The sequence below is a fragment of the Thermobia domestica genome, chromosome 12 (genome assembly GCF_964235325.1).
Source record: "Thermobia domestica chromosome 12, izTheDome1.hap1.1, whole genome shotgun sequence".
Taxonomy (NCBI): Eukaryota; Metazoa; Arthropoda; class Insecta; order Zygentoma; family Lepismatidae; genus Thermobia; species Thermobia domestica.
In genome coordinates, this window is record NC_137465.1 from 3,196,868 (window position 1) to 3,223,809 (window position 26,942).

General features: G+C 36.1%; 1 protein-coding gene across 3 annotated transcripts in view; it reads right to left on the bottom strand.

Moving 5' to 3' along the window:
• LOC145666308 (uncharacterized) overlaps positions 1–26,942 on the bottom strand; it is a 64,745-nt gene that overhangs the window by 14,425 nt on the left and 23,378 nt on the right. For all 3 annotated transcript variants that reach the window (XM_081733395.1, XM_081733394.1, XM_081733397.1), the window contains exons 2-6: positions 22,270–22,381; positions 15,712–15,837; positions 11,997–12,131; positions 7,134–7,457; positions 2,437–2,583 (exon numbers count right to left, since the gene is read on the bottom strand). In XM_081733395.1, coding sequence (XP_081589521.1) covers positions 2,437–2,583; positions 7,134–7,457; positions 11,997–12,131; positions 15,712–15,837; positions 22,270–22,369 — 832 coding nt within the window. In that variant the 5' untranslated portion in view covers positions 22,370–22,381. The remainder of the gene's footprint in view (positions 1–2,436; positions 2,584–7,133; positions 7,458–11,996; positions 12,132–15,711; positions 15,838–22,269; positions 22,382–26,942) is intronic.

The window sequence follows — 26,942 nt, forward strand, 5'->3', positions numbered from 1 at the left end:
GTATAATTTTATATAAAAGTAATTACTGCGTCTGAACTACTGTAATTGCACTATAACGTTTCAGTAAACACTGTCGCCTTCATCGGTAGCTCAAGTTAACTTTCTCTTTTTCTCAGAATGACATCATGTATTGATCATATTGGCTCAATTGAACAATGATCAAGTTAAAAACTCTTACTAATGCAAATTCCTTGTACTCTAAGAACTTTTCTTTTGAATGGTTATTTCTCTTCCTTCCTATTATCTTTGCACTAGTCCTTTTGTAAGGTAGAACTACAGATGTCGATTCATTTTTACAGAGTAGATGTTTGTTCGTTTGCATGTTTAAAACGAACTTCTCGTATAAAATGTTCACAAAATAGTTGATTGCATCTGGAAAATAATTTTCAGAAGCTGTCTGGTTCCGTCAATTACAGGGGAACGAGAACATAAAAAGAAGTATTTCTAAAATGAACATTTTTAGTAATATTATTGGGTGACGATGCCCTTGGCTTATTAGGCTAGTCGATGAGACAGAAAGTATCTTGCAATCTGAAGCTTGCGCCTATGGACTTGTAGTTATTTAAAGGAACATTACTAATTTATTTATTCCTCACTGACTAGTGTATTAGTTACTTAAAGAATACTAAAGAATTTAGTTACTCTTTCCTGAACCTGCAGAATAACTGCTTAAAGAGAACACTGTAGTAGTTGCACTAACTTTTCATTTGACTACTGCAGCCTAGCTAGTATTTTATAAGAAAATTACGTATGGAAGGCTATATTGATATTAGAAGTTGTGGCTGTTAAAAAGAAATATTCTAAAATTGTTATAATGCAGGGTGATTTTTTTTTTTTTTTTAACTCAAGGATTTCGTTTGGGTCTAGAATTTCTAACTGAAGTCCGATTATCATGATGTTTGTGGCAAATGATCAAGGACGGATGGGAGATTTATGAAACTATGTTTACTGGTTTAAATTCATCCGGGGTAATATCAGTCACGCCTCAAGAAAAACAGCAAATATTCGCCAGTGTATCTTACAATTAAAATGAGGTGCGGTGCGGTGTGATTTGAATTTTCTTTGTTAGATGGCAACCTTGCCAGGGTCAATAAGAAACAGAAAACTGGGCCGCTGCATTGGGAATTGTGTTGTACAGTTCTGTGTTACTGTGTATGATAAGGTCACAGTGAGAATAGTGTACTGTTTATCGTAAGTTTTTGAAGAAAGAAATCTGTTGTTGCTACGTAAAGAGCATTTAGAAACAAATTTGCCTCTCGTTGTGCCCCAGACAGGAACACAATATGATCGCTAGTGAATAAATTGGATGAAACAGGATCGCTTCTGAGTGAGAGAGGGAAGCATCGGACCCGCAGGCAGGTGTTGTGGAATATGTCAGTTATAGACTCCTTGGGTCGCCCAAGAAATCTGTCCGTCCTTTGTCACAAGAAACCGGCTACAGCTACTCAACATGTGATTTAAGGGTGTTACTACTAACATTTAATTTGTATTCTGCAATTTCGCTTCAAAAATACAAAACCTCATTCCAATTGTAAGGTACAATGGCGAATATCTGCCGTTTTTCTTAAGGCGTGGCCGATATTACTCCTGATAAATTTAAACCAGTAAAAATTGTCCTATAAATCTCCCATCCTTCGTTGATCATTTGCACAAATCACATGAAAATCGGACTTCATTTGTAAATTTTAGACCGAAATGAAATCCGTGTTTTAAAAAAAAATCACCCTGTACCATTTTATGGATTTGTGTACAAGTTGAGGTTGCATACAAGTCATGAACACAGTGAGAGTTTTTTTCCTCTTCAAAAGTGGTGGAAACATAACGATAATCACAGTATCATTTGTGAATCGATTTCCAAATTCTTTAAGTGCATCACTACAAGGTATTCATAACTTGAATAAAAAATCTAAGCAGTATGGGTCAATGGCGTTTCTTCCTTGGTATGGTAGATCGAATTGTATTGTACCAGAAAAATATAAATGACCACTGTAGCTTACGCTCTCTATACTCATCTACAAAAACAACTCGAAGAGTATACAGTGAGGTTTCTAAGGAAATGTAATAAGGAACAAGAATTTTAGGAAAATGACCCAAAAATGGATCAAAAGATTGCGATTTTGGCTAATAATTAGTTTTTGGATCAGGGCCCACAAAATTTTTGAACGGCCCCTAAATCGAATTTTCGTATTTTCCACGGAATAAGCACATCGCACTGAGTTAACTGATAGTTTGGGTTTGGCTACACTATATGTAGTTCTCCAGATATAAGGTCTACAAGAACACTTTAGATTGAAATATATTGGAACTTTTGATCCGAAAATGTTCTATTTCTTTCGAGCATGCATTTCTATAAAGAGACTTTGGACATTCTGTATTTATGAGCTGCCCTTTTTACTCCAACTGCCAAACTATTACAAACATCTATTGAAAACTTACCCTCTCTAAGTTGGTTAAGTTCCAGCCTTAATATTTCGTTTTCATGTTCCAACTTAGAAAGCAAATGAAACACTGGTATATTGATTTGCTTATTAAAATCATTCTTAGAGGCAGAGTCCTGAAGGTACGGACATTCTTCTTGCAAACCTGTGTTAAAGAACAACAATTTGATATCATGCAAAACACAACACGTTACATGGTAAGTAAGAAATTAGTCTATAGGTAATACAGGACAGCATTCACATAACAACACACATGAACGGGAAGGTGAAAACCCATACAAAGGTCTCGAACCATTTGTAATTTCATACAAAAGCTAAATCTATGGGAAAATGAAATTCATACACTTAAAAATGAATGAATGAAAAAAGAAAAAGAGTGCTAAACTCAATCATATGACTACAAGGAAGTAATCAACATATTGGTAAAATCGATTTTCCTTAGCCCAATGAGAGATTTGCGTGTCACATAAGTAAGAACGTTTTCAATTAGGCTAATACCTAATGAAGATCTTATTTCGAAAATGGTAAAATTACACAGTGAAAAATTACACACAACAGGACAGTTTCAAAAAAAAAAAAAAAGGCACTGTACGAGGTAGTATAAGTATTTCTTTGCTTCTATGTAATAGAAAGTGTTGGCCGGAGGTTCTTCTAAACCATAAGCGATAAGCCCCAAAATAAGATGTTTTACTCTGGAGTCAGAAGCGTTCACTGGCCAATTGAATAACACGTAAAAAGTATGTAGAAAATATATGCAAATGGCCACAAATAACAGACGAAGTGAGCATAAAATATATGCGCATGAGGCTTGAAGTGTTAAACCAAAACAGTAATTGTTGTAATGAAGACACCCCCCCTTTTTTAAATGTATTTTCTCATTAGAATTAGAATTTTGTTTGTCCTTTGTCCCAACTATAGGGAGAAAGAGTTAGGACAAAGAAATCTAACGTATACAAATTGAATTATTACCAGAAAACCGAAAAAAAGCACTTTCGTTAAATGATTCATCAGATAAGGAAGACAAAGTTTAGTCAGCTTCAGTATTTAACGTTCTGATACAACGAAGAGAGTCTGAAGCGGAATTTAGGCGCTCATATGGGAAATCTAACTCCCCATCAACAATCATTAACAATCCTGCAAACGCTCAAATTCTTTATCTGTCTGTTCTAAAACAAACATAATCCACCTCAGTAATACACTGAATTACATTTTCCGAATTAAGTATCTTGAAAACTCTTCCCCCAGGCTCTTCTATGTCCTTATGAAAGAGATGGGAAGATACATTACTTATCCTATCCGTGAACCGCCCTCGTCATCTAACCATCTCTATATCACTGCATTGTTTCTCATATACCTATTTCTACTTTTCCCGATTTCTCTTTTTATTATTATTTTACATTTCATTCTCATTATGTCCTATTATTTTAATTCTTTTTGTGGCTATTTATGTTTTCATTCCTATTATTGTTTGTTTTTCTTTATTACATATAATTAGTTTATTTTCTTTTATTTTTTCTCTATAGTATTCGTATATAACTTTCATTCTCCCGATCTTTTGCACTCTTACCGATTAACCCATTCAATCCGTTTTATCTTCTTCCTGACAACACTGTCATGGGATTATGTATCGCATCGCATATGGCGTCTATCTAGGTGCTTCATATTCTTTAGCTTTTCTTCCCTTTAGTTTTTCCCCTTCTGATCTAATGAAGTATTTAGCGAAAGTACTTATAGAGTACTTTACAGTATGAATGATTGTGGTTTTATTCATTTCTGGTACATGTATATAACTAATGACTTACAAGGAAATAATGAAAACAATGTTACACAACACTAAAAGAGTATACTATAAGTTCTTTCGCTGCACGTTTCATCAGATGAGAGAGGGATGGAACAGAAAGAAAATAGAACACTAGCTGTGAAGCGTTTATTTAATGATTTTTATTTATATTAACAAAAATGTTTTAAGTTTTAATAAAAAGAGATTCAGGAGTCTCTTTTCCTTTTGTTATTCGAAAAGTACTGATTTCACCCCGCGATCCTTTTATCTTTGAATGCTTTGAAAGGGGACCAGGTCTTTCCACTGTTTTTTTCGCACCATCTTAAATACAATAGCTCCGCTCTGCTATGTTATCCATCTCTTTTTTGCCTTTTTAATTCGTGTTCATATATACTTTGCCATGGGATGAACTTTCGTACCAGACTTCTAACTGTGTTAGCATGATTTCGGAAGTTTTTGAGGTTAAAATTTTTTTGTAGGATTTAGAAATAGGTTTCTGTGTCATCGTAGTCACTTTCAATGCGTAATGGAATATAAGCATTCCGGACAAAAAATTAGTCACCCCTTTGGCACTTACGTTAATACCGTGTAGCGCCGTCCCTGGCCTAGATGCGGTCGGGAAAGGAGTCCACAAGGGTCTGCAAGGCCGTCACATCCAGTTGAACCCACTCACGGAGGATAAGATCACGCAATTCCACCAAACGTCGGGGATGCCGATGTCGACGTTTCACTCGCTGTTCCAACTGGTCCCACAGATGCTCAATTGGGTTGAGATCCGGCGATTTTGTGGGCCATTCGAGGTGTGGTAGGGTACCTGAGTGTTCCTCAAACCAGTCACATATGGGTCCAGCTCTGTGAACCCTGCTGTTGTCATCTTGAAAAATGGGGGTGTCTATATAGCAAAGTCATCGCGAAGAAAGTGACTGAAGGGCAACACCTGCTCGTCTAGGATGTTCAAATAAACGTGCTGGTTCATGTTCGTGGACACCTCAATGAGTGGGCCCACCACATACGAAAAACACCCCCAGAACATGACAGACCCACCCCCGGCCTGCACCTGACTTTCCACACACTGCAGGTGAAATGCTTCATGTGGCCGTCGGTAGACGCGACGCCGGGCGTCATTCGAATACAGGCAAACTCGTGATTCGTCAGACCATATGACACGGCGCCAGTCTGCTACTGTCCAATGATTATTGGCCCATTGCAGACGAGCAACTTTATGTGCATGTGTGAGCAGTAGCCTTTTGCGAGGTACCCGACTCCATATGTTCATTGCATGCAGTTCCCGTCGCAATGTTCTCTCGCTGACAGGTTGGACTGGGCCTGCATTCACAGACTGCAGTAACTTCTGGCGGGTTTGGAAGCGATTTCGATTCACAATCCTGGCAACCCGTCTTCGGGCCCGGTCTGTGAGGATCTTTTTCCGACCACAGTTCTGGCGACGTGTTTCATTGCCACGTGTCTTACACCACTGCTTGTAGACACGTTGAACAGTCCGCCGCGAAACACCAACAAATCGGGCAACTTCCATCACTGTGTGGCCTTGGGCACAGCCAAACACGATTGCCCCTTTTTGTCACTCCGTCACGTCCGCGCTCTTCACCATCTTGCCGCACACACACCGCTTCGATCGGTTCTGTGTCACTCCACAGTAATGCCCTCTGATCGCCTCAAGGGAGTGTAGGCACGTTTGGCCATGTGATTCGATCAATACGCCATCTGTACCTGTTTACCGACGCAGCGTTGCTCTCGCGCGGGGGTGACTAATCTTTCGTCCGGGGTGCTTAGTTTCCTCTATATTTGCGCAAAAGTTAATCGAGTTCAAGAAAATAAATAATAATAATAATTTAGGTACAAACGTTTCAAATATATATATATATATATATATATATATATATATATATATATATATATATATAGGGTGTTTCAAAACAACACTGACCACGTTTGAGAGGTGACTCCTGACACCAAGATAAGACAAAGTATATAGACTAACCTGGGTATACAAATGCTTCCTTTCGGAGTTCCAGGCTCCAAAAACATGGAAAAAAATTAACTTTAAAGTTCCATAGCTTTAATACTATGGCGCCTATCGTAGTCGGTCAAGATTTCACTGAGGAACTAATATATGCGCTATCCAAAAATACATGCACGGTACTCACACAACAATTTTTGTGGAGGGAGTTTGACTACGGGCATATAATTTGAAGCACTTACCAACTACCTCTATAAAAATTGTTGCGGAAGTGCCAGATGATTCTGGAACATGGATATTTGGATAGGCCACATATTAGTTCCTAAGTGAAGTCTTGACCCAACTACGGTAGGTCCCATAATTTTGGAGCTGTGGACCTTTAAAGTTAATAGTTTTATGTTTTCGGCAGCCTATAACTCCGAAAGGAAGCATTTGTGCACCCGGTTGGTCTATACTTTTTGTCTTATCTTGGTATCAGGAATCACATTCCAAACTTTGTCACTGTTGTTTTGAAACACCCTATATATATATATATATATATATATATATATATATATATATATATATATAAACTAAGAATAATCGATATTATACTTATGAAAAGATATCCTTCTTAAATACCGTGTAGGTCAAAGTAAAAGAAATAATATGTTTGTTCAAGGATATGCATTGGGGGAGAAGGGTTATCAAAACTATAGGAAAGTAAGTGACTGTTTCTAAACCTTGTTAACCTTACAAATTTTGTCTGTTTCTCTATTTATAAGTGCAATAAACAAACATTAGGGCAAAGGGTTGAATGTTATTATCTGTGTCTAGAGGTACAAAATGCCTACTAAAAAAATAGAAAAGCTTTATTTCATGAACAAACTGTATTCGACCAAACAAATCCAAAATTGGTAAAGGAGTAAACCGGACAGAAAAGAAAGGAATGCCTTACCTAGGAAGTGCCCAATTCCTAGACCGATAACAGCAGCTAGAGAGATGACAAGAAGAATATTAAGCAACGTATTGATATGCTGGTTTGGCTGGTGAATGTATTTCTTCTCTGGACGGATATTTAATTCTTCTGGAAGCTCCTGATAGGGCTGTGTAGATAAGTCCGTGTTATCAAAATAGTCGTTTGAATGGTGGGATATGTCATCACTGGCTGCGACCCCTTGTTTCTCTGCTGGAGCCAAACTCATATATTCTTCTCCCAGATCACTCTCGCTGATGACTGAAATGCCATCTGTGTCTAGGCTCTCCACATCGGCGTCCGTATCTACAAAATAAACATATTTTCGAATATAATTACTTATGTTTATTCATTACTATGTGGAATAATTACTATTTTGGAATAAATAAATAAATAAATATAGCCACAACCAGTGGCGTATTTAGGATTTTATTTCGAGGGGGGAATATGCACAACCCGTGAATAAGCACTTATATTTTTCCTTTTGGGTGCTGACAAATTTTACTGAAGTTCATCTTCCTTCTTTTAATATTTGTATAATGACATTTCGAGATATGAGGAATGAAAACATTGAGTGATTGGGGAAGGGGCAGAAATAACTGAAAGGTACGATAATATTTAAATTATCAAAAAGAAAATGCGCGGGGAGGCATGAAATTCGGTGGCGGCATATTTCATAAAAATAAGTAACCTAACGTTTAAAATTAAATACAGATCTCTCGATAAGGAAAAGAAGTAGAGATGCAAAAAAGCCGGCTTCTTTGAATCGATGGTTTTTTGCACATAAAAAGCCGGCTTTTTTGGGAAAAAAAAACGAGAATTTTGGAAATTTTGGCTTTTCGTTTTCATGATTTTTCTGTTTAAATAGCTTTCTTATAGTATACTCTAAAGTTATATAAGATTCCATGACCTAAATGCCATACTTCGCTCTGGAATTCACCATCATGATGGATGGAGCACATGGTTTATGAATTAAAGTAAACATAAAGTACATAGTATTTGAGGGCAATTTTAGAAGCTATTTAACTTTATTTTAACTTCTGAATTATCGACATTTTTTACTTCTCTAGATCATTTATTTTTAGTCATCCATGTTTCACTTCTTAGAGCTTAGTACTCTAGCTTCTAGCAAAAAATTAAACTTATGTTTTTCAATATATCCATCAGAGCGTACGGTTTTCAATATATCTGTCAGTGCGTACTTCCACATTTCCGTTATACTGTAGCTGTGCAATGATTTAACAATAATCTTCCGGACACAGCCTTGAATACCATTTGATAGAAATAATCAGTATCGGATTTAGAAAAATATTTGGGAGGGTTTTTTTCTGAAATATGTTTGTTTTTTCTAAAAATTCATAACTTTTATTTAAGAGGAGCTTAAGTTTATGAGTACAGGCATAACAAATATTTCGTTTCGTTTGTATATTCAGCTATAATTTTCCAGATACAACCTTGAAGACCATTTTATACTGATAATCAGTGGCGAATTTAGAAAAGTATTTTGGGAGGGGTTTTTCTTATTAATGCTTAGTTTTTCTAAAAATTCCTAATTTTTTATTTGACGACAGCTTGAAGTTTATGAGTAAAGGCAAAACTTAACATTTAGTTTGTTTTAGAAATTACGTAATTTCGGGGTAGAGGCTTCAATCCGAAAGACATCCCCACCCTAACCCTCTTCCCAAATCCATCACTGCTGGTAAATAGTAATAAGAAAGATTTAAAAACGATTAGAAAGGAAGTCGGTCAGGACTCACAGTACACGCTACCTCTACATTCACAGATGAAATTAAGAAAAACTTTTGTCGAAATGGTCGAATGCGGGGTTGAATCCCGGACTTCACGATAGAAGCGCTAAAGCTAACCACTCACTCTTGTTTGTTGTGCAATTGTGCTTAACTTAAATGTATTTTTTCTCTCTCTCTTTCTCTATGGCCACAAAAGCTCTCCATTGACTTCTGTCCTTATCCAATTCAATCCAGTTTCTACTCTGTATTCCTATTTCTGCTAGATCCATCTTAATATTGTCCTCCCATCTGGGCCTAGGTTTTCCTAATGGACGTTTCCCGATTGGATTTCCAGTTAAAACTTTGAAAGCGTTCCTACTTTCTTCCATTCTGGCCACATGATCTGCCCACCTAAGCCTCCTGGACTTGATGACTCTAACGATGTTTGGTAAACCGTATAAATTATGCAGTTACTTCTTATGAAGTTTCCGCCATTCCCCATTCCCGTTCCTCTTGGGTTCAAATATTCGTCTCAGAATTTTATTCTCAAATAATTTCAGTCTGCGTTTTTCCCTCAGCGTAAGCGACCATGTTTCACAACCATAAAGCATAACAGGCATGATTATCATTTTATATATTTTAAGCTTTAAATTCCTTGACAGAATTCGCGACGACAAAATATTTTGAACTGAATAATAACAAGAATTTCCTGATTGCAGTCGACATTTAATTTCTTTGTGGGTATGATTTTGGTCTGGTAATACTGATCCAAGATATTTGAAAGTATCCACTGTGTCGAAAGTATTAATTGATATTTTAACGCATTCATAATTTGTCGTATTACGATCCTTGTGAACCTGCTTGTATTAGATTTCTCCGCATTTACTCATGTTCCTGCAAGCCTTTAATAAGGCCTCTGCATTTCTTTCGATTGTTCCCCTACAGATTTACATCATCAGCATACACCATAACTTGGTGAATACCATTCAACTCCAGGCCCTGGTTCCTATCTTTGTTTTTTCTTATAGTGTACTCCGGAACAAAGCTGAATAATAACGGCGATAACGCATATCCTTGTTTCAGGCCAATCTCGACGTGGAAGCTCGCATTTTTCTACTCGGACTTTACTCTGGGATTCATTTAAACACTTAATAAATTTAGCTTTTTCGGTATTCCAAATTCTGTAAGAATGTTGTACAATGTTTCCCTCCTGACCGAGTTGTAAGCCTTTGTAAAACCAATAAACAGTTGATGTACTGGGTAATATATTCACATTTCTTTTCGAGTATTTGTCGAATGGTAAATATCTGGTCGATTTCGACTAAATCCACACTGACTCCAATATTCATCCAATTCCGACTGATTCCAATAATTTCATCTGCGTATGGGGTCACTCTTATTAATAGAATGTTAAGAGAAATGCCTCGATAATTATTACAATCAATTTGGTCGTCTTTCTTGTGAATTGGAACAGTGACTGATTCTTCCACTCCTTTTAAATGTATTCCATTTTTTATTATTATTATTGTTGTTGTAAAAAAAAGTTTCGTAACGATATGTTGAATTTTCTTGTTAAAAATTCAGAAACCTTCAGGACTGTGTAAACCGTAATGGTAGTTATATATTCTACAGCCTAGGAAAACATACGCTCAGATCAACCGTCTATTACGTATATGATCCATGAACAGAAAATTCGATACTTTCACGATTCTGAACAAGCTTAAGGAACAGTCAGTGCATTACAGAATTTGGAGCTTTACCGATTTTGCAGATCCGAAGCACCTGATAGGTGGTAACAGATTATTACGTATGTGATCAATCAGTGAAAAATTTGTTCGAAATATTCATACAATGTATATGAAAGTTAAAACTTAACTAAAAAATTTCAAGAATGCACAGAACCACCCGAAACGAAGCTCTTGATGTGCAGATTTCTCTCATGTTTTATTTATTTTGCTTCAAAAAGAGGGTGTGTGATATTTTGAAGTAAAAATACTACATACAATTTTGCTAGCTATTTGTGTATAATTTTAAGTACTTATTGTATATAAGAGGTTAAAATATTATTACATATATTAGTTAATCCTTTGGAATCCATAATGTAAATATGTTAAGAACTTTAAAAAAATGTTTTTGAAACTCATGGTTTATTTTCGAGGTTTCATATTATTATCTACAGATGCAGGAACTTCTCAATCTCCTTTTATTTGCTTATACATGAAATAACTAACAATTTACAATAGTATTTTTATATCTCATGCACATAATACTAAATTAATTGTTGAATACATGTAAAGCTCAAACAGATGAGTAGAACTGCTAAACAATACACGTACACAGAGAAAAATTTTAACAACTTACTATTATTTATAACTAGCTGAAATACCCGTTCTTTGCATGGGTCAGATAAAATATCTATATAAATAAACTGAACAACGAAAGGAAAAAATATAGGTCATTTTCTACTACTTCTACATATCCTGGTAAACGCCTTCTGAGACCCTCTGGTTCGAATTAATTAATTAATTAATTAATTAATTAAAAAAAAAAAACCGCATCTGGATCCTAGCTGATGGGGGCTGTGTTTGGAAGTCAATGCCTGTGGGAGTATCATCATTCATCTCAGCGACCGCAGAAATTATGGATTTGACACTAATATCGGTCATTTTGGATTATTTTTACATGTCTCGGTAGCTCCCCTCCCCCCGCACGCATACAATGCTAGCTGAATTTAAAAGTCATCGCTAATGGAAGTGTCACCATTGATCTCAGCGACCGCGAAATCTATGAATTTGACACTAATATCGGTCATTTTCTACTACTTTTACATGTCCCAATAAACGCTCCCTTGAGACCCCCACCCTGGTTCCAATTAAAAAAAAAAAAAAAAAAAAAAACACGCTTGGCGTGGTCTGGGGCCGGACCAAGGTACCCGTGACCAAATTTGGTAACTCTCGGTCCACTCGTCTGGTCCCCAGACCGCACACGTACAGACACACAAACAAACTTTTTATTTTATTAGATTGTACAGTGGAATCTTTCATCGTCCGCTATTATATTTTACCTCTTACACTAATATATTCCAAAAACTGCAATGTCACCTAAATGACACACTTACCTAAAATCTGCACACCGGATCCAGCCGCGTATACTGAAGATAATGGAGTGCTAAAGGTATGTACAGAATGTCTTGCAGGTCTCTCTTCTAATTCAAGAGTTTCTATGTCGCTAGATTCAGTGCTACTTGAATGGGCTGCAAGATAACAGATATAGTAAGCACTGTTTGCATTATATTATTTTTCTTAATTATAACTAACTCTATATTCGTCATTATACATCATCCTTAATTTTCTAGTCTCTTACAGTACATATTGAAACTCCTGGAGTAATTACTATCTCCAACACATTATTCTTCTAGATTATATACAGGGTGTTTACAGAAAGAGAAAAGAAACTAGGCGAAATATTCTAAACCAATTTGTAGCTAAAAGTTTGTACAAAAACTGTATGATTTCTCTGGGGGGGAAATTACGTTTTACGCAAAGTCGAACCTGGAGGAATGGGGGTTGGAATGAATGAATAGGGGGGTTAATGGGGACGTCAGCATCGAGGCTATATGTCCCCGTCACGAGAATGGGGGTTGGAGATTAGACCAGTGAATAAGTTTAAAAGTGGTGTTGCTTTCCTTGGAGTGGTAAGTCGGTAGAAAAATTCAGGTGTGTGTGAGGGGAGGGGAGAATACCATTGGCTTTAGAGTACTTTTACTAGTTTAACGCAAAGAGTGAAAGAAGTGACTGACAGGACAGGGACTCGAATCCGGGATATCCGGCATACCGTGCCGATGCATTAACCAATACGCCACTCAGTCTGCTTGCCAGAACAGCCACTCACTCTCTCACTCTCGAGGTCAGTGCTCTCATCTTGGACTACGGGGGTTTCACCATAGACCACAGACTCCTGCTGTGATTGGGCAGTCCTGTGTCAATATAGCAGACAAACTGTAAGCGTAGAGCAGCGCGAAGTACACCTTGTTCTCCATTTCACAGTGTGCTGCTCCATCATTCGACGCTTGACTGGCAACTACGACAAGGCTCTTCGCGCTGCCCCACCCCAGTGAGTCTATTCCTTTTATTTACTTGATATTATATTTTCTGCTGTTTTTATCTTCCATGAGCAAGGCTCTAGCAGAGAGCCGAAAGCTACAAAAATTCCAGATATTTAGGAATCACGATTGCATATAAGTAAAATAACCGTAATGAAATTGACTTTTCATCTTACCCAACTATTTTTCTTCCTAAAAGTATGCAATAAGAAAATGAAAATGAAATCTTTAGAGTTTTACGTCCCACAGTTATGCTGACTAGACTAAAGGAGACGATGATGATGAGAAATGAATGAAATGGTGGAATGAAGAAAGTGGGAGAACCCCGAGAAAACCCACGCACACGGTGTTTGTCCACCACAAAGTTAGTATGCAATAAGTTACGATGTATTGTCTAAAGATGAAAAAAAAAGTTTTTATTTCTTATTTATTTATTTATTTTTGTTTTAATTGTAGTATTTTGTAAGAAGTTACGTTATAAAATGTTAAATTACTTAAAAAAAAATTGTAGTATCTACAAGAACATGAAAATACGCTCAAAATTTCAACCAAAAGTTTTAATATTATGGAAGAGTATTTTGTTACTTGAAGTAATCAATTTAATCCTAGTAAAGTAGCTTCTTGCTTTTGTCGAGTTAACGAAGAGTAATTTACGCAGGTTTCACACATCTTTATTTTTTTTTCTCTATTGAAGCACGATTAAAATATTAACATTTTTTTTTTTTACTTCTGTCATTATAATAAAGAAAATTGTAAACTACCTCTTCTTTTTTTCTAATGACTCTTAAGAAGGGAAGGTGGTAGCTGGTAAGAGAATTAATATTAACTTTTTTTTTGATGATATGGCTCTCTTATAGCGAAACTAAGGATGAGAGAACATGAGGAAATGCTATGAAGGATATGGGATGAAAATAAATGTTAAAACAGTCGAAAAAACGCGTTCAAACGTATGAATTAGATGGTAGAGAGCACAACAAGTGACTGGTTTTAGGTGCCAATGTAGTATCGCTTACTCTGAGGAAGAACGTAGACTGAAAGTATCTGAGAACAAGATCCTGAGACGAATATTCGGACCCAAGAGGGACGGGAATGGCGGAAACTTTATAACGAGGCACTATATAATTTATACTGTTTAACAAACATTGTTAGGGTCATCAAGTGTAGGAGGGTCAGGTAAGCAGGTCATAAAGCCATAATAGAAGAAAGTAGGAACAAGTTTTACCTGGAAATATAATAGGAAAATGACCATTAGGAAGACCTAGACACTGATGGGAGGACAATTTTAAGATGTATCTTACAAAAATAGGAATACAAAGTAGAAACTGGATCCAGTTGGCTAAGGATAGAGGTCAATAGAAAACTTTTGTCAACGCAGCATTCAACCTCCGGGTTCTATAGGCCATAGAGTTTTATGAAACATCATTAACGAAGACCTGATATGTGAAAGGAAAACAAAAGCAAAAACAGGAATAGCGAAAGAAGCCTTGAAGAAGAGGAAAAATGTATTTTGTGGTTCAGAAATTACAAATCTTTTACGAATATTTACACGAATGTAAAGTATAAAGTGCACCATGAAAGAAGAATTCACAACACACTAAACTGACTTTTATTTATTTATTTCATTTTTGAGAGGGTTATTTCGGTAAACAATATAGCAATTAAGAAATGAAGTGAAATCTTTAAGTTTTACGTCCCACGATTATGCCGGTTAGGCTAAACGAGACAGTGATGATGAGAAATGAATTAAGAAAGTGGGAGGAAACGGGAGAACCCCGAGAAAACCCAAGCACACAGTATTTGTCCAGCACAAAGCTCACTTGGCGCGAGTTGGAATCGAATTAAGGACCCCAGGCACCAGAAGTGGACGCTCTATCACTGAGCCACCGCGGCCCCTTACATAACAAAAGCGTGGGTTCGGAACATCAGATGATTTTTTTTATTTATTTATTTATTTTTACAGGACAAGGTTTCCAAAAGTACAGCTAAGAAGTGAAAATGTGATAAGTGTACATATGACTGTAAACGAATAAACACCATTTAAGAGAGGGTTCAGAGTGAAGACATAGGAAGTATATTTAATCCAATCCAACAAAAGCAGATGCTAGCTCTTGAAAAGCGTGCATGTTTAGAACACTTGGGAGTATCACTTACGTTACGGGACTAGGCCAATGACAATGGCTTTCGTGTGATTTCTAGCCTTCATTTCAGGGCCGAAATATAAAGCGGAAGCCGAACAACAGTCCGAGGAGCAAGACAAAATTTTGAATTATGGAAAAAGACTCATTATGTTTAGTGTAGTGTTGTACTGTATGGGGCAAAAACGTGGACATTACAGAAAATACAACGAAGCGATTTGAAACGTTTAAAATATGGGTATGAAGAATGAAGAGAATTACTTGGATGTAACGATGGAAGCTCCAAACTAACAGAAAGTGACTAGCGAGTGATGTCACAATACTAGCAAAGATAACTAGAAGCATCGCCTCTAAAAGATATACTAACTATTAGGTACATTCTTAATTATTATCAAATAGCTATATTGACAAACAATAGAGGTAGGAAATACAGTAAAAATGCTTAAACTATAGCTTGCAAATATTATTTAACAGTTAAAAACGAGAAATCTCCAAAATGGAAGGACTACTCCAGCCAAGTGCATGTAACTGAAAACGTAGGGTTGTAATCTATAACTATAAAAACTGTCTTCTCTCTCTCTTTATATATTAATCACCTTTAGTTTCGGCAAGAGTTAACCTTGGCAATGATTGTACTCTGGGCTCCTTCTTCTCTTCCACAGGCTCTTGAGACTCATTGCTGACGTGTTCCAACAACGAGGCTTCTGAACCAGATCCACCAGCTGAAAGACAACAAAGTAATTATAACTACACATCGGAAACTCTTCACGATTTCAACAGATTTGTAATGTATGGGCTAATCTGAATTCAGTTATACTTAGCCTAGGTGCACAGTACACAGATATTCTGCATTTCGTCGGCTCATGTTAAATAAGGACTTTTATCGGGAAACAAATTCAGAAGCGCACGAATACAAATGAGTATTACAATTTGCCTCTAAATTTTTCAGGTTCATATCAATCATAAGTGAGGCGTCGTATTAATGTCAAAATTCAAAAATAACATTCACAGCCTAGTGTGGCAGATTTCTATCAGTAACTTAGGAGGGCACGGTGGCTCAGTGGTAGAGCGCTTATCTCTTGTGTGTGGGGTCCTTGGTTCGATTTCCAGTCAAGTAAGTTTGTGGTGGACAACACTGTGTCCGTGGTACTCCCGTTTCCTCCCACAACCTCATTCCACCAATTCTTCCATCATCATTCACTTTCCTTTATCTTCTGTCTCCCTTAGGTTAAGGGACATAATCGTGGGGCGTTAAACTAAAAGATTTCATTTCATTTCATTTTTTTCTGCTAGTAATTTTATGGTAATGCCTTACCATATAATAAAGTATACGGTTCAGGAAGAACTAACTATCCATTCCAATTATACGCTTCGTAGCGTCGCACGACGGCGTCAGGTAGTGTTGTAAAAAAACGTTTTTTTTTTCTGTGAAGTTTTTTTCAATAAAAAACATCGTTCTTTTTCATGTTTTTTTTTTAAATGTCTGTTTTTTTTCTGGCAGCTATTATTTATTGGTTTATGTTGAAGATTATTGAAATAATCAATAGAACTTGAGTCGAAGGCCTCGTAACTTACAAATCGTTTGTTTCCTTGTACCTATACGAGCAAAATCGTGTGATTATTCCTTTCGGGCCCAGGTCATTTTTGGCGTTTTCCTACCTTGTCAGTTAGTGACTTATTGCTCAAAAACCATTTACCCTATTGATATGGTTAAGACCTTGTTTTTTAGAAAAGGAATGTGGCTGTTTTTTGGTGTACGTTACATTGCAGTGTTGCGAGCGGGTGGGAAATTACTGAGGGAAATGTAGGGATGAACATTTACAAAAAAATCCCTAACCGAAATTCAAGACTTTTTGTATCTAGCACCACTGTTGCCATATGGGTCCAAGTCACCTAAAAAATTTCTTTGGTGCGTTGACAAGGTACAGTGAAAACCTGAAGTCGCTGGCTTCCATTCAAAGAGAGAGAGAAAAAATTCTCTGTTTCCATACACATGAAATTTTGACACTTTTTACGCCTCAGAAGCAAAAATCAACAGATATGCCGGGGCTACAGCTTCTCTAATTATCCTATTGAAACTTTTTATGGTGCGTTCTGTAGGCTAAAGAGAGGGCTTTCAGGTAGAGGTACATTTATTCCAACGTAGCGAGCAAGAGGGAAATAATAGAGGGGAAAGAGAAATTTGCCGAATTTTTCACTTAAAATCGGGAATTAATTGTTTTGGCTGGAAATACTGCCATAAAACAGACGTAAACTATATGAAAGTAAATTTTGGTACCATAAGAATATATCCTACAAGTATCATGACGATATCTAACAAAGTAAGCATGAATTTTTTTAAAAAAAATCTCATTCTAACTCAGAAATGCACAATTTTCTTACCATTTACAGAACATGGTTTATTATAAGCCTCAACTGTACTTCCCCTAATTATTCTATCGAAACTTTTTATGGTACGCTGTGTAGGCTAAGGACGAGGCTTTCAGACAGTGGTACGTTTGTTCGAATGTAGCCAACAAGAGGGAAATAATAGAGACAAAAAGAGAATTTTCCCAAAATTTCCCCCTAAAATCGGAAATTAAAATTTTCTGTAGCTGGCAACAGTGCTAGCACACACACACACACACAAACTATCTTAAAAGAAGCTTTGGTATCCCTATAATATATCCTACAAGTATTGTGACGATATCTAATAAAGTAAGCAGGTCATTAAAAAATATTTCAGTCTACCTAAAAAAAAAATCACAGCTATCTTTCCACTTAGAGAACAACGTGTACTGTAAACCTCAACTGTACTTCTCCTAACTATCCTATTGAAACTTTCTATAGTGCGTTGTGAAGGGCAAAGACAATACTTTCAGATACTGGTACTTTTGTTCCTATGTAGCCAACAAGAGGAATATAATAGATAAAACACGTAATTTTCCCCTAACATCTTGAATTAAAAATTTTCTGTAGCTGGCAACACTGCTACCAGACAGACGAAAACTATCTTAAAATAAACACTGGTACATTACTAATATATCCTACAAGTATCATGGCGATATTTAAGAAACAATGCTTCTAATTACCAAAAATATATTTCGATAAACAGAAAAGTAGGGGAAAATCAAGAGTTAGAACCTAAATCCGAATTTTCGTGCGTCCCCTAATTACCCCACTGTAACGATGTGTACCCGAGTTTGTTCAGTAAGGACAAATGTTCGACTGGCGTAAGTTGACTTGCATTCGGACGTATAGGTACAGTTTATAACAAAAATTTCGATTTTTTGCCCAAATTCATGGAGATTTTAATTTCCGTAGTTGGCAACACTGCACGAAAGCCCGTCCAATTTATGTCAACAATTAGGTATTCATTCGACGTGTCTACCTGACAAGTCTTGAGGAGGTCTCTACAACGAATGAAACTACAGGGGAAAAGTATTAAAGAAAATTCGAAAATTCTCGAATTTTTGACTGGGGTAAAATTTGAGAAGGAAATTCGACACACAGAAGAAAAAGAAACTAAAAAGATAAACTATGGATTAAAAAAGTGACACACCCGTATGTGCCACTTTGGCCACCTGGGTCTGAAAGGGTTACGAGTGTACATTTAATTACATTGTTTTGACTACTAACTTGTGTTGTAATAATTAGGCCTACAGTCTTGACTAATAATAATATCGTTGTTGTAAACAATCACAATTTCTCCATTTTACATCTTAGTTCCAATACTGATGCTGAGAAATGCAGGGTGTTTCAAAATGAATATCAGGGAATTAAGTCTCCGTAGTACTTATTACATTTTACCTACAATTATAAACGATACATCAAATAAAAGAACACCTCAAACAGTTTTTGCTTTAAGTGTTCGATGTGAGCTTCATTCGTCACATGGCACACATTGAGTCAATAGGTGAGAAAGGCCCATAAACTTTCCGCCATATGGCACAAAACATTCAATTCACACAGACGTTTGCACTGTAAATATAGATTCAGGCTTTGCAAAATTAAAACACACAAAGCTTTCTGGTCTCTAGTCTCCATTTTTGCTACTTGCTCTTTCTAACAGCAGACAGAGAAAATAATGCATGGCATGCGTGTGTACAAAACTGTTTGAGTTGCTCTTTCATTTGATAATACTTATAATTGTAAGTTAATTGTAATAGATACTACAATGTTTCAAACCCTAATATTAATTTTGAAACACCCAGTATTACTTCAAATTATGTCATCCTATATTCATGTCTTGTATGTACACTCATGTCCAAAATTATTGTCGCATGTCTATAAATATGTTGTTATAGGAATATAATTTGATAACGAATCCGCCTGGTATTTCTTATAATGTTAGTATGTGTATAATCGGCAAAGACATGTATGTGGCAAATTTCATGTCAAAACAGCAGTAAATAAGAACAATAAAACGAAAATAAAACTTTCTTGTCCATTTAGCAACATTTTGTTTTACTCTTTCTAATTTTCGTATTTATAATTCTTTTCCTTTGAAATTTACCACAAATATACATTTTCCGGTTATACACACAGCATCAGTATTAAAAGTACCCTGCAAAATCATTATCAAATTATATTCTTACCAGAAGATAGTTATAGATATGCGACAATCATTTTGGACATGAGTGTACATATCATCAGGGCCGGCCCTAGGCAATTTGTCGCCCCTTGCCGCTTCCCTCTTTCTCCAGAAAGAACAAATCCTAAAAGTCACAATTTTAAGTATGCTACTCCAGCATGAACAACGAAGGGGAGGGAAACTACACTCGCACTCAGAAAGGCTTAAATACTTACTAGAAATACAATATTGTTGTGTCTGTTTTTTTCTTTCTTTAAATATTAATCTATTATGTTAGTGAAAGATAAAGCAAATACATCTGAAAGATGATAATCCTTTTTATAGAATTCAATATCGAGTTTCAACCTCAACATGTCAGTTTGCAATTATAGTGCAACTAGCTCTTTTACCTTTATTTCTGGATTTTCCTTCTACATCTGTTATTTTTTTAAAGTGTTTCCATCTTCAATGATAACGATCTTATTTGCGACAAAGACAAGAGAAGCTTTCATATCAGAACTCTGATAACTAATCAAAGTGGACAGGCGTTCGAGAATTGAGTTCTTGTATTTGGCAACAATCAAGCAATTTATTCTGGGATTTATTTCACTATTTGCTTTAGCACTGACCATGTGACAAACTAATGCGACCTAAACATAATTTATGAATGTAGTATTCAAATAGAAGGTCAGCTTAGTAAATTTAGCTACCATGATCATAAAGTCTGTTTCCAACAAGGAACATTTATTTTAAATAAAATACTTATGACAGATAATGCAGCCCCGTGCAAATGCACGTGTTTCACATATGGTAGAGCCAGCTATGCATATCACATATCTAGTCGACAAATTATTTATATATGATATTCAGAAAAATACTAGTAGGCAAATTAATATTAGTTTTTACCTTTAGACAAGTTATTTGCATTTTGTACTGTTCGTGATATTATTTTCATACTTATTAAAGGCCTACTTTCACGAAAAAACAAATGTTCATTTATACTTTTATTTCTTCGTTGATATTGGTGAAACAGTACAGAAACCCGGATTATTAGTAGGTACGCTACTCATATAAATTGTAAAATATTTGTACCGTATCAGTATTTAGTGTTTAATTTATGTTGCATTTTATGGTAATTACACCTACATAAAAACACTGCAGACTTAAATGACGTAAGATACATTACAAATGACTATTTGAAAAAAAAACGAAATTTAGAAAAAAAACGACAGGCAATGTTTTTTTCTAAAAAAAACGTACATTTCTGAAAAAATACGAACGGTTTTTTTTTCTATTTACAACACTAGCGTCAGGTGAGTCAGAACATTAGAATTTGTACTTCAGCAAAATAGTCTTACAAGACAAAACGATACTTGTAACAATGTACATCATGTCCAAAATTATTGTCGCATATCTATAACTGTCTTCTTGTAAGAATATAATTTGATAATGATTTTGCAGGGTACTTTTAATACTGATACTATGTGTATAATCGGGAAATGTATATTTGTGAGAAATTTCATAGGAAAAGAATTATAAATACGAAAATTACAGTGAGTAAAACAAAATGTGCTAAAAGGACAAGAAAGTTATATTTTCGTTTTACTGTTCTTATTTACTGCTCTTTTGACATGAAATTTTGCCACATGAATGTCTTTGCCGGTTATACACATACTAACATTGTAAGAAATACCGGGCGAATTCGTTATCAAATTATATTCCTACAACAACATATTTATAGACATGCGACAATAATTTTGGACATGAGTGTACATACAGAGCGGGTTTTGTGTATGTAAAGCATTAACATGTTAAACTGACTGATCTTGATAAAAAGTTTAAGAGTAGAATCTTCTTAATCTTCTTTAACATAAATATATGGGCTAATGAAACATTACTGCCAAAAATAAAATCATATGTCTGTAATTTTAAAAATAATTCTTGTATTTTACATCCTTCTTATTTATCACAACAAAATACTGCAAGCGTACAAGGAATATGGCAATGAATTAGAAACAAAGGCAAAGAAACAGGACATAAAATGAAAGTGAAAGTCAGTAACATCTACTCATTATTGGCATTTGGGAACATGTTGGGCCTTATGCAGAGTAGTTTTGACGTATGATTAGCATCATACTAAAGGCCTAATTACTGCAGAAAACATATGTTAGTCGAACTTTTTAGTATGGCACTAATCACGCGTCAGAACGACTCTGTATAAGGCCAGTTATGTGTTATCAAGCTGGCAGCACTGCATTAACTTATGATTTTGGTAATTAATGACTTGTGGATACCATAGAGTATACACTGGTTTCTTAGGTGCATCTTGTAATATTTGGAAACCTGACAACTTTTTTACCATTATCAGAATTCATCATGTTCAAAATTTGATTGCACTACAGTATCGTTATTTACCACCCTTAGCAAACTAAATCTCTGGAAACAATTACAATTATGCACTTTACAAATACAACAAGTTCCTCGTAAGTTCTGTTCCAATTTGTGAGTTTGTGGCCAGCTTTTCTGACATGAGTTAAGCTTATAAACATTTTAATCGTCTTTGCTAAACAACACGTGCATTACAACACATGATCATACTTACAATTGCTATTTTCAACTTCCGGCTCACATGAGCTCCTGTCAACCAACGTCCAAGTTTCTGAATTGTCTGAATCACTGTTGTCGTTCGGATAGCTATCCATGGCTACACTAATCTGCAATAAGGAAACAGATAAATTCAAATCTGCTGTAATATATCACATTTTTAGTTGCTATATGGATGGAATAAGATATTATTTTCCCTACAGTATACAATGTGTATAGCGAAATAGTATTATAACTAACAACTTATGAGACGAAGAAGTGAACTATATCTACCAGTTTTAGATTACTTATTAATGACTCTTAAAACTACATCGAGAAATAATATAATAATTAATTGAATGAATGGTTAATAGGATGATCATTGGTGCGGGCAGACCTGAATTCAAGTCATAGTTCTCGATAAACCAGAATTATAAGCAACTGAGAGTATATGTAAACAAGCAAGTAAAGAAATGCAATCCCGAGAATTGTAAAGAAACGGCGCTGATAGTCAATATACTGGCTACATACTGACTTATCATAAGAGCCCTATAAGCTGATGATGGGGATCGTGATTTTCTAAAATCCTATAATCATTGCAGTGAATATTGTAATTCCCACATGGTTTTGTTTACATCAACCGATATGTGTATACATTGACAAATATCAACCATGTGCGTCTTACTACAGATTATTATAGATGCAGGCGACAGGGGCACCAACGCCACTGCTTCACTTGGAGCATCTATAGAACGAGAGGATTTCAGCGACTGGTCACCTTTCTCTTTTAGCTTGCATGGAGATCTAGGAGATACCTACCCCAAAGCCTTCAATTTGCTCGGGAAATGAAATCTTTAAGTTTTACGTCCCACGGTTATGCTGGTTAGGCTAAGGGAGACGGTGATGATGAGAGAGGAGTGAAAATGGTGGAATGAAAAAAAATGGAAGGAAACGGAAGAAACCCCGAGAAAACCCACGAGCACGCTGTTTGTCCATCACAAAGTCAACACGGCGCGAGCTGGGATCGAACCAGGGACCCCAAGCATCGGAGGTGAACGCTTTATCACTGAGCCACCGCGCCGCCCGGAGTTTTTTTTGGGGGGTGGACTCCTAACCTCAGTCACCTAGCTTGCTCAGAGCTCTGTGACTCTTAAGCCCTCTCTGCTTGGGTGAAGCATTGGAGATAATAAAATCCACTCCACTTAACTTGCTCGGAGGTCTGTTGGAGATTCTGCTTTCGGCTGCAAGGGCCTTGAGTCAGCTCTCTCTATTAGAGGAATTACATTAACGTGGTATCTATAATATAGACGATTTTGTAATAAAAGTCGGTAGTGGAACAACGATTCCGGACTATAATTTGCTCTACCTACAACTGCATAAGCAGAACATTACAATATAAAGCACTTTCTTCTGTTTACTATTGCCCACTCAATACTGATCACTGCCAAGCTAAACCACTCTGCAGTGTTATTACCCATCTCCAAGATCCTATTATATAATTATCCTTTCATCTTCTAAATTCTATTTAATTAAAAGCTTTCGGGCCTAGAAGCAGTTCAAAAAATAACCACAGCGTTATAATAGCACGGTTGTCAATGTTGACACAAAAATAGAATCAGGGAAATATCGCACTGTTTTCAAATGACACAACGCACCACTCAAGTAAACGAACTTTGACTTTTATAGAAAATACATAACTTGCGGAGGACAAAATAAAATGTTTACCTCGCTCTTTTTCTTCCTCTTCAAGAGCCAGCAAAAACTGCAGCCCAAACGGGCGAATTTCTAACATGGAGCTCAACTCTTTATTTACTGATAACAATAAAAACAAAGAATATTTTTTTACAAAACATTACAATATATATATATATATTCTCTATATCTAGTTGTCTTCGACTTTTCTTATGTTTATATGGAGTCGGCGCTTACGTTTCTAATTCTTTTCCTCCACTTTCTTCTATCCCCTTTCCCTCAAATCAACTTGTATCCTGTCTTCCTTCTTCCTGGTACTTCCAGTTTTTCAATTCCCACATTCGTCATTTCTTCGTTTTATAGTCCCTGCCATCGCAACCTGCGAATGGATTTTAGGATTTTAGATTTCTGGGCTTTCGGCACCTAAGGCCATTTAGCCCCGCCACATGACGTCACCTCAGAGATGACGTCCCTCAGTGAACACACTATCCGGGGAAAGGGAAGAAAGGGGCCCGGGACCTAAGTTAGGTACCACTTGGGTATTTGCCTGGTGTGACTGAGGAAAACCTCATTCAGGATGGCTGGTCTGAAGAAGCATTTTACACTTTTTCGACCGAGTGCCCTACCGGGAATTGAACCCAGGACCACTCGCACCGAAGGCGAGAACGTTAGCGATTACGCTATCCGGGCGCCCCCATCACAACCTGCATTCTTGGGACTTTTTACTCAAGGGTCCCACCTTAACAGTGACTTTTTATAATCGTCACACAACGCATCAATCTTAACATTTTCATCTCCACTACTTCCACGTTCTTTTCCTAGACCTTGTGATTGACCACGTTTCACTACTGCACATCACTGTGACAGTTAAATCAAAAACATGTTTATTTCAAATTTGGGAAATCTTTTAACATCGTTTTAACAATCTTTCTCGTGAAACTTGAAGAAAAAAATATGAAATATTTAAATACAAATCGTGACCAAACACACACAACCTATTTTATTAAGCTTCCTTTCGAACACGTTCAAATACTTCCTTCATCATCTCATCATAGGTATTCTGCCATTACTGGCAGGTCACTTGCCACAACTGAGAAGCTTCCATACTCAACGGTCTTCCGCTAACCTCTTTGTCTTCACGTACGATTTTTCTCCTTTCATATTATCCATCCATTGTAGTCTCTTTCGCTCCCTCCCTCTCTTTGCTTCCACCATACCTCTAGCACGTCCCTCATGATACAGTTCCTTCTTAGCCAATGGCCCAACCAATTTCTCTTCCTCTTCTTAATAATATCTAAAATTGCTTTTTTCTCCCTCACTATTTCTAAGACTTTCTCTTCGTTTTCCGCTCGACCTAGCTAATTCTCTCCATTCTTCACCACACCCACATTTCGAAAGCTTCCAGTCGTTTATTATCATTTATGTGTAATGTCCATGTTTCTGCTCCATACAGCACAATACTTCACACGAAGGATTTTATCTGTCTTATTCTCAACTCTTATTCAAAGTCCCACAAAACACTATTTTGTTTCTCCTAAAAGCTTGTTTCGCCATCCCTTTCCTTGCTTTTATATCACATTTCACTTCGTATCATTACTGATAATACTACCCAGGTAGGTCTACCGAAAACCAGTCAAATAACGCTTCCTTATAGTCGGGTATAACTTTTGTAATTCTACAACACATATAAAAACCGTAAACGAAGTGCATACAAATAACCACCGAAACTAATAGAAACTATAAGCCTACCACACAAAAATCCTCCAAAGTAATTATAATACATCTGTATTTAAGAAAATAACCAAAGAAAATATATTACAGCACTTTTCACAATAATAATAATAATAAAAACCTATATAAAGACAGCTCCAGGATTTAACCTCTTAAATAAAGAGTTAACATCTCTTTGTTATCCCACGAAAGCAAACTCACTTTCCTGAAGATTAAAAAAAAAAAAAAGAAAAAAAACTTATTTCCTCTGTAGTCTACTATTAATTCAGGGCTTCGTCGATTTCTTCGGCCAACATTGACCTCTAAAATAGTTTCATATCTAACAACAATTACTTTCTTAATAATACGGAAAGTTCAATACTCATCTAAGCATTCAAGCAACAACCCAATAGCAGACACTTCAGCGATAAATTTTCACCATCATCAACGCTTGTTTTTTTAATATATGTTTTTACAGTATGGGAAATTTATGAGCTACTGTCTTCGACTTATCAATAAGTTATTCGCAGACGTTAATGTTTCACAAAGTTAAGAATAGTTACATTTACGCCATTCGGGACAAAAGTGGAGTAGATCGATTTAAGCCCCCCTGAATAGTGTTAAGTTAGTTTCAAAAGAGGTCTATCAAAATACGTCTCAAAATGTTTTGATCAGAAATCACAGAAGTTGTATAGCGTCGGGATTATGGTGTTGCCAGTACAAATGGAACATAATCGAACAAAATGGTGCATATCTACGACTCACACTTTGGCCACAAGGCAACACCAAGATGGTAAATTATAGAGGGTGGTTCCACAAGTAGTTTACAGTCCCGTACTGATCATCTCTTGACATTTTATATCATTTACTTATTGCTATCCATACAGGTATTGGCTTATTTTCTTCCTTATTTGTTCTTAATTTATTTCCACTTATACCTTAAGCTCGGAACAAACCAAAGCAAATAAATTCGTTATATTAATAAATTAAAATGCCATACTTAATCGAAGCTAGTCTGTATACCTACTTTTGTGCCACCCTGTATTTAGGCTTCGTAGAAAATTTTTACTATCGTCAAAAGAATGATTAAAAGTACGGCACCACCCCTACAATATTTACAGATCCACACAACATAAATGTAACTATGTAATATATATATAATGACGGCCTCCGCCATCTTGAACGTAACGCAAATCTGCCAAATGGGAATAGATAATGACATATCGAAATCATGCTAAATGTTTCAGAAAGATACTTTTAACGCATCTTTAACAGTGTTTCAGTCCTTGC